At 52.9% G+C, this 9,484-nt stretch overlaps 1 protein-coding gene across 1 annotated transcript; it reads left to right on the top strand.

The window, feature by feature from the left end:
• The first annotated feature begins 923 nt into the window (after positions 1-923).
• GHRL (ghrelin and obestatin prepropeptide) lies at positions 924-5,799 on the top strand. Its single transcript, XM_044253010.1, has 4 exons — positions 924-1,116; positions 1,348-1,464; positions 4,555-4,663; positions 5,675-5,799. The coding sequence occupies exons 1-4, from the start codon at positions 1,009-1,011 to the stop codon at positions 5,692-5,694; spliced, it is 354 nt and encodes a 117-aa protein (XP_044108945.1). The 5' UTR covers positions 924-1,008; the 3' UTR covers positions 5,695-5,799.
• Positions 5,800-9,484: the final 3,685 nt, after the last annotated feature.

Genomic DNA, 9,484 nt, shown 5'->3' on the forward strand with positions numbered 1-9,484 from the left:
CATCTGTATCGTGGGAATGCCCTGGCTGGGGCAGCAGGAGAATTATAGGAGCCAGGCCTCCCGTGAGCCCCAGAGGGCTGTGGGAGCCAGAACAGCATCAATCACAGACAACAGCGTGTCGGGACTGGACAAGCGCTTACAACTCAAGTAGCCATCCCCTCGTTCTACCCAGGAAGGAAGAACTTCATTTCAGAAAGGGGAGGAAGCAGCAAAGTAGAGAGGAGCAAAGCTAGCCTAGCACCTAGCGCCACGCACCCCCCCCACCCCCGAGCCACTAACTTCCCTCCCACCTGAACCCAGGGAGGGCCCACCTGGGGACACTGGAGCAGGTGCACCAGCCCAAGCCAACCCAGCAATCTCTCTGGGCCTTTGACCTCCACTGTTGATTTCCACCCAGAGCACACAAGCATTTTTAGTTCCCGAGGAATGTAAAGCAGCCACGAGAAGTTAGGATGGAGTTGCTCGTTTAAAACAAACACAGGCCTTCCTACATAAGGACCAGGCAGCCACTGGCCACCACCCCACCAGAAGCCTCAGGTAGGCACTCTCTGTACTCTTGTGTGTGGGCTCACGAGCTTAACTTATTCTGACAGCGGGCCATTCACAGGCCCATCTGAACCAAGGGGTACGGGCACTGCAAAACTCGGGGCCACCTGGCTGCTCAGAGACAGCTGGATCCCCCCCAAATCCCCATGAGGTTCAGCCTCATGACATTTCATTAAGAAACCTGGCACAAGCTCCTGGGGGCCTGGGACAAATATGGGGAGTCCCACTCCACACAGCCTGGGAGTAGGAGGCTCATATCCTTCAGTTCGCTACCTAGGGGAGGTGGGCACAAGGATCCCCTCTAGGAGGGGTGGGAAGAGCTTCTACTCAGCAGGGACATCCTGGGGCCAAGTGCCCTCATCCCATCTGCTGGGCCCCTACCCGGGTGAGGTCTGGGCCACAGGGAGAGACAGTAGGGCATGGGGCCTGAAGACCCTCTCTCCTCCAGGCCTGCCGGACACCATGCCCTCCCTGGGGACCCTTTGCAGCCTGCTGCTCTTCAGCGTGCTCTGGATGGACTTGGCCTTGGCGGGCTCCAGCTTTCTGAGCCCTGAACACCAGAAAGTCCAGGTAAAATGTCTCCCCACAAAGCCCCACATTCAGACTGGGGTCTCTTGTTCCCACCTTGCCTGTCACAGCCAACTGTGTGCTTTGTGACCTGGACTGTGGCTCCAGGTCTCTGGGCTTTGGCTTTCTCCGAGAGTACCTGGGACACCTCTGAGTCTGACCAGAGCCTCACACCTTGCTCTGGCCCTGCAAGTCTAAGGGGGCTTAGGGCCCTAAGCGAATACCTCTTTCCAGCAGAGAAAGGAGTCCAAGAAGCCGCCAGCCAAACTGCAGCCTCGAGCTCTCGAAGGCTCACTCCGCCCAGAAGATACAAATGAAGTGGAAGGGGCAGAGGATGAGCTGGAAATCCGGGTTGGTTCCCTTGCAGCTCTGTTTTTGTGGTCATAGAGGGGGTGGGGGAGGTGGGGGAAGCAGAGGGTAAGCTAGGAACAGGGAGCCACTCACTCACTACTTAAGAAATGTAAAATAGTATGAAGAGAGTTGACTCTGAACTGGGCTTTACCAGGTCTTTTCCCATTAAGAGGCAAGTGTCTAAGAGCAGTAACTTTGCTACAATGGAATGGGAAAGGACTGGGAGCCAAGAGCAGGGGAGAAGAGGGCTGCTAGCCGACACCGGGTGATTTCAAAAGAGAGTCAGCAAACGTGGTGCCAAGAGACAGACAGCAGAGGAATAATCAACTGATCACAGATTGAAGACGTTTCCCCACAGAAAACTGTCTGGTTGGCCCAAGGGCCTCTCTGACCTTCCCCAGGGCGGGAGTGTACCCAGACAGCACCCCGGTCAGGCTAGCTACTGCTACCCTGTCTCTGGCAGCCACTCACCGTCCCCAGCTGTAGACAAAACAGGATTGGACTTGTTTGGGCTCCAACAAATCTTGCACGGGACAAGGAGAACGTCTGGAAGTAAAGGGGGGAGATTAGGGCAGAGAGGCAGTGAAGGGATTTCCTGGAAGGCTGGCTGTGGTTCAGGGAATGGCTCTGCCAAGCATTCAGGTGGCAACAGATGTCTCCATGCAGTGACACCAGAATTCCCATGGGGCAGTACTGAATAATGGTGATCGCTATACTGCTTGTGCCCACCGACCAAGACTGCATTTACAGACTATCTTACCCTTATTATACACCATTCCGTCTCCACAACAGCCTGTGAGGTAAGGAGGTCTGACATTGTTGCCCTCACTGTACAGAAGAGGATCGGAAGTTCAGACAGGTGGGCCTGAGGGGCCACAGCCAGTGTGTGGCAGAGGTGGGGCCCAAAGTCGGGGCTGACCCCAGCTCCTGAGCCCCCCTTCCCCTCTGGCCTAGCCAACGGAGCCTGCTTGGCGGCCCGAGAGCACCCCCATTTGGCTCTTCTAGCCTGAGAAGGTGAAGCGCATCCTGCCTGGCCTCCCTCCCTACCCACCAGCCTCTTCTATCGAGGACAAACTCCCAACACATGCTCTGATGCTCACCAGAACCTAGGGATGTCCTCAGGTGCCTCCTCCATGCCACGTGTAAGATCCCCAACCCACCATATTCCCATTCTGAGTCCTGCAAATTCTCACACTAAAACCAGGGAATTGCCTGGTGAGACTGCCAGCCCCAGGCGGCTGGCACTCACCCCACTCAGCCTAGCTCTTGGTCTGCCCAGACAGACCAAGGGGAGGGGTGTTGCCAGCTTGGCGACACAAGGTAGGGCTAGGACAACTGGAAGTTCCCAATTCCCAGAAAGGCTGGCCTTGGAGGAGACGGCCCCCACCACCTCCACTAGAACCCGAAGCCTGAGCTGTCTGGGAGGCGCACTGGGGCTGCCAGAGTTGGAGGCCTGCCCCCTTGGCTGTGAGGCTCAGGACACACTCCCTAAGCCCCTTCTGGTGCTGCCGTTCCATCTCCCCCACCTTGGGCCCTCTACTTTCCCCCAAATGTGGTCCCCCTGAAATGGACTTTCAGAGCTGGAAGACTTCTGAGACTAAGTCTTATCCCTTCCCCTGCCCCTCATCCCCGACAGAACAGATGAGGCGCTGGGGCCAAATGGGCCTTTTTGAGTCCCCAGAAGCAAACCTCTCCCCCAGAAGTTGCCAGGCTGCCTCTCCCGTGCCCCTGCCACCCAGTCCTAGGGTGTTGCAGCAGCCAACAGGCCCTCAGATAGGGGCTCACGTGGTTCCCAAGAAGTCTGCGTGGGCCTCTACCGGCCGCAGGGAGGAAGAAAAAGGAGTAGTGGCTGGTGGGAGAGAACTTAAGGGCCGGAGTTCCCTCAAAACCCAACCAGGTCATTCCCCACTCCCTCCACCTTCCCCATGGAGACAAGGAAGAAGGTAAACATTTGCAAGGGAACAAGAAGCTAGCTATTTGTTTTCTTCATAACCTCTCGGAGCACTTTTGCTCACATGTGAAACGGGAATGACAACACTACCTGCCAGGTGGGGAGCCCCAAGGACTGTCCCCAGCAAGGCCTTCGCCAGGCCCAGTGGTCAGAGGGCCTCCAGGTCGGTTGTCGCCATGGACCAGGACCAGAAGAGGTTCTCAGTCTCATCCCCAGCCACCACCCCCCTGCAGCCTCGGGCAAGTCCTCAACCTCTCCAGGCCTCCTGTCTGAGGGCAGGGGCCAAAAGGAACAATGACCGAAGGCTCCCTCCCAGCACTAAGATTCCTCAGTGACTCATTCAGACATCAGAGTGACCAGCACGCAGGTGCCAGGTGCCAAGGCAGCTACTCATCCCCGACAGAACAGATGAGCCTGAGGGGCCACTGTCTGCTACTGTCTGCCCTCCTGGGGCAAAAACCATGACGTGGCTGCAAAGAGAGCTCTTTCCCATTTTCCCAAAGCTCTGAGCATCATTAAGCCATCTCTAAGAGTACTGAGAAAGTAAGGAAAATGGGGTGCTCTCCTTGTAGGAGGGAAGACACAGAGGCACAGAGAGAAGAAAGCACTTGGCTCAAAGCATCTTTCCACAGAAAGTTCAGCTTCTTATCTGACTTTCCACGGAGCAAGGAAAGGCCTGTGCCCCTGACAGGAAGAACAGCTGCAGGGGATGGGGGCAGGAAAGGCAGTGGAGGGCCAGAGACCACCACCCAGGCTAGTGCTACAACACTGGGGAGACCCACTGTCCTCCCAGTCTCCCTACCGGACCCTGAAATTCTGCCATTGGTGACTACCTTATGTCTTCCAAAATTACAAGGCGGAGTGGGAGTAACCTAGGGAGCCCCGCAGCTTCTGTGAGCAACCTCACTAGAGGTAAGGAAAGGATGCAAGCTAAATCTCCTGAAGATGGCAGGGACAGGAAGAACTGACCTAAGACGGCAGGCTAAGCTGGCTAAGCTGTCCCGCAGTGACGGGCCACAGACCCTGTGCCTTCCCTGCCCCATGCTGAGACCCTCAGAGCCACTGCCCTTAGGAGGGCAGTGAGTTTGGGAGCATGTGACCTCTGACACCTCCTGGGTCTTCCTTGCCCCTCCTCCTAGTTCGACACTCCTTTTGATGTCGGAATCAAGCTCTCTGGGGCTCAGTATCACCAGCATGGCCAGGCGCTGGGGAAGTTTCTTCAAGACATCCTCTGGGAAGAGGCCAACGGTAAGTCCCTGCCCCAGTCAGGTCATTTCAGTTTCCCTGGAGTCCCAACTGTGAGCCCAGCCTATGGGTGACACAATAGAGGTTTTCTTCCCTTATCAGTCTTTTTTTTTTTTTTTTTTTAAGATTTTATTTATTTATTTGTCAGAGAGAGAGAGAGAGTGTGCGCACAGGCAGACAGAGTGGCAGGCAGAGTGGTAGGTAGAGGCAGAGGGAGAAGCAGGCTCCCTGCTGAGCAAGGAGCCCGATGTGGGACTCGATCCCAGGACACTGGGATCATGACCCGAGCCGAAGGCAGCCGCTCGACCAACTGAGCCACCCAGGCGTCCCTTCCCTTACCAGTCTTAAAAAGCTTCTAATTCCTCTTTCCCAAATGTTTGCCGGAGAGCGGCTGGGCTGGGATTTGTAAGCGGCTAGGAAGTGGGGTGAGCACAGCCTTTGTATTCCAGGAACACACTATTTCAAGAAGTAGCACATTAACTACCTCTGGGGCCCCAGGGAACCCCAATTTCCTAACCATAAAATGGAGCTAACACCCACTCTGAGAGCATAAAATTATTTGATGTTAAGTACTTTCACTAGATAACTTTACTTCATAAACAAAAGGAATTAGTGCTACAATCAGAATTAAGCCAAGGTTTCTAGGTTTTGTTGTGAATCCCTTCTTGGCATGTAGAAGAAACCACCCAATCTGATGCTGATTGTGGTGGGGGGGAGCACAGGACCACCTGCAAATCACGTCCCTAACCAACACGGCCCCAGCCTCCACTCCCCACCAACCACATGAGGGAGGCAGAAACAGGGCTTTCAAGCCGAGATGCAGATAAGGAAACCAAGACTCAGCTTCCAGGTGACAAGCCCAAGCCACACACCACACACTCCAAGGCCAATATCCGGCCCTCCCCCTGCACTACAACGTACCACTTCTGACATCAAAACTGAAAGAAAAGCCATCTTCAATGGCACTGGGAGGATGGCGAATGTGGAATTTTGACTTGATTTCTTGCTTTTCAGAGGCCCTGGAAGATAAGTGATCAGCCACAAGACCAACCCCACCTGTGTGTCCCGCAACCTTGGCAGCACTCACCTGCTTTTACACTGTTTCTGCAACAGCTCCCAGCTCTGAGTGGTAGACTAGCTCAGAGGTGAATAAACATTCAAATCGTATGCTGAACATCCAAAGCAGAAATTTATTTCACCAAAGATGATAACTTCACGTTTGAATGGAAAAAAATCTTTTCTAAACTACAGTCAAGGGAAGAGAAAAGAAGGCTATGTAGTATAAGGCAGGTATGAATGCTTAGGAAACCAAGAAAGGAAGTGGGGATAGTGGGAGAAGACAGTTCTTGTAAATATCACAGCTTCCCGAGCACAGTGGAGTTACAATGAGAGATTAGTAACCATCACCAAGGACTGTGAACCAAAAAACTTCAGGGGACATCATCAGAGCCCACACCCACGAACTGACATTCACGATCACAGCAGGATCCTGGGAATGCCAAAGTGTGAGTCTGAGGTTATAAGTAAGTGGGGTGCTTACAATAGCTACCAGCCACTGCTAGACAGAGCTGAAATAACTACTTCTCCCTCCTCCTTGTCCTCCATGTCCATAAGACATGGCAAAGCAGGTGCATGTGGGCAAGGCTGGGCACTGCCTTGGTGACTTAGTGAGATCAGGCAGGTGTTCCTGAAGATTGCCAACTCCAGCGCACAGCTGAATTGAGCCTTGAGCCTAAAATTCCACAGCTTAATTCCACTGAGGACACCAGCTTTCCTGGAGGAAGGTCAGTTACGAGTGATTTACACTTGAGCAAATGTGTGAACTGGTTGCTAAGAACTGGCGATGACAGATGATGGGTGAATCACTAAAGAGAAAAAAAAGACTAAGGAGGCTCCAAATAGAAGCTCTGCCAATTCAGACTCATGAATATCTTTTAGAAATACGTAGGCCAGCCCTCAGCAGGATGGGGTAACATGCACACTCTGGAAAAGCCTTTGTCAGAGGGCTGTAAGAGCCACATCTCTTCGGTAAAATTCTGGCCACCTGGCCCTCGAGGCACAGCCCTACTGGCACTAACCACAATCACACTCAGCAGGCACACCGACATTCGGCTGCCCGCCCACGGCAAGGAACGCCATGTGGACCGTGGAACTCACCAGCCTCCAAGGATGTCTTAGAGATTCAGAATCTTGGGGCGTCTGGGGGGCTCAGTCGGTTCAGTGGCCAACTCTTGGTTTTAGCTCAGGTCGTGGTGCAGGGGCCGGGGGATGGAGGCCAGGGTGGGGCTCTGCACTCAGCCGGGAATCGGCTTCAGGATTCTCCCTCCACTTCTGCCCCTCCCCCCACGCCAAGGTTCTCGCTCTCAAAGAACTGCATCTTTTTAAAAGACAGAAGAAATGCAGAATCTTGGGCCCCAGCCTGGCCCTACTCTATCAGAATCTGCATTTAGCAAGATCCACAGGCTATTAAGTGGCTGAGAGCCAACCAGATCCTACTCAATTTGGGGTGGCTCCACAGAGGGCGGAGCACAATTCCCTGCCTGGCCTGGAACCAATGTTGGTCCCCACGTGAAACAGAAACATCGGCCTGGCCAGGTGACAGTCTCAATAAAACTGAGAAAACACCACTCTCACTCACCTCCTGCCATTTCTCTAGCCCCAGCCTGCTGTCAACACCACAACCACCCCGTGTCTGCCCTCCCCACACCCCTGTATCTCAGATGTCCAGACACTGCCTATATGATCACACATGGACTTTGTTCACCAAGTCCTCACTTCTGAAATCAGCTACCTCTCTAAGACTCAGTAGTAAGACTGAAAGGTATTAACCCTTTAGAAAAGCTAAGGTACTGGAGGACAGATGAACTGGGTAGGGCAAGGGAGGGAAGAGGGAGATAGGCAGTAGAAGGGGAGGGAAAGGACCTTCCCCAGCCCCCGGACAGCCAGCACCCAGCACTGGTGCAGAGACCAGCCCGCCATCCTGCAGTTTAGTCAGAGCTCGGTCGCTTAGTAGGGCCACAACTCCGATCATCACTAACCAGGCCCACAGCCCTCTTCTCAACAGCCAGAGAAGGATCCAAGGCCCACAGGTGGTCAAAGTGACCTGGGGAGGCAGCTCATGGCCCAGTGAAGCAGCAGGCACAGACAGGGCTCTGGGCAGGATGCATGCCAGGCCCTAAGAGGAATGCTGGTCACCTGATTGCCCCCCAGCGAAGACAAGGGCTTACTTCTCTCCAAGGACTCACCAGCACTCTGCCCCTCTTGCCTCAGTCATTCCTCTAAGAAATAAGATGCTGAGGGGCGCCTGGGTGGCTCAGTGGGTTAAGCCTCTGCCTTCGGCTCAGGTCATGATCTCCCGGTTCTGGGATCAAGCCCACATCAGGCTCTCTGCTTAGCTGGGAGCCTGCTTCCCTCCTCTCTGCCTGCTGCTCTGCCTACTTGTGATCTGTGTCAAATAAATAAGACCTTAGAAAAAAAGAAATAAGATGCTGAGCACCCACTCTCAACCAGGTACTCTCCCCTGGGCCAGGGAGCGTGATGGAATGGAAAGGCTAGGAGCTTCACACTCAGACCCCCATTTGAATTCCCGACCAAGACGTTGAATTCCTCAGGCTCCTCACACATCAAACACCTTATTCCCTGGGTTACTGTCAAAACCGAACACAGTATCCCCCACACACAGACACCAGGCACGTAGGAGGCCCTCCATTATTCTCACCACCACATTCCTGCTGTGCAGTGGACACTGGTCTACATACAGACATAGAACATGTACTCTGTGTAGTTTCAGGTAACTGTCACAAGCCCACTGAAGAGGGAGGAAAGCGAAGTTTGGAGGAATTAAGTAACTTTCCAAAGTCACACAGCAAATACGCTGTGGACTCCTATCCAGAACTACAGTATTAGAGTCTGGGCCTCCGTCACTGCTTCCCTTGCCCTGTGATCCAAGGGGCTTCTTTTCTCATTTTCCTTCTTAATACACTGGGTCACCCTGGAGTGCAGTGACTTAAGAGAAAGAAAATTTAGCAATGGAAACACTTGACAAAACATAGCATTTCAAACATGGTACTACTGTCAGTTTATTTTTTTATTTTTAAAGTAGTCTCGCCCAGCATGGAGCCCAGTGTGGGGTTTGAACTCACAACCCTGAGATCAAGACTTGAGCTGAGATCAAGAGCCAGACACTTAACCGACTGAGCCACACAGGGCTCAACTTTCTTAAACCTCCATGCATCATTTAATGATGCCACTAACTTAAGTCTCTCTGAAACAGGGTGTATTTACCCCCGGGGGAGTGAGGTACTTGCTGTAAAAAAATTCTCCTTATAAGAAACTCTGGTGTTTCATAATATCCCTGGTACACTGTACAGCAGCATATGTATTTATCTGATTATACACTTACAGCTTTGTGCTCAGAAATTCCTGTGACAGTGGGCAAATCGAACAATGGAGACCCATTCCCAGGTACCTTCCTAATCTGAATATACCCCGGTCATCACTGACAAACAAGCACTCACTGTGACCTGAGGTGTGGGGGGCCACCAATGAACACCTGCGCCATCTCTGTCAGGGGCACTCTGTTCCATCACCGTGTACCTCAGTGGCCCTGTGCTCTGATTTTATACAACTGAGTGACATAAACATCAAAGTGCTGACAATAAACAATTAGTGACTGGTCCCAAACTTAATACAGAAAGAAAGACAGAAGCACCTAAAAAGCCAAGAGCAGCAGATTTCTAGCCACAAATAAGACCACCACTGAGCGGATGCAATCAACTGCGTATTCACCTGGGAAGGAATGGATGAGACAAAGTGATGGGATTT

Source organism: Neovison vison, chromosome 6 (assembly GCF_020171115.1).
Source record: "Neovison vison isolate M4711 chromosome 6, ASM_NN_V1, whole genome shotgun sequence".
Taxonomy (NCBI): Eukaryota; Metazoa; Chordata; class Mammalia; order Carnivora; family Mustelidae; genus Neogale; species Neogale vison.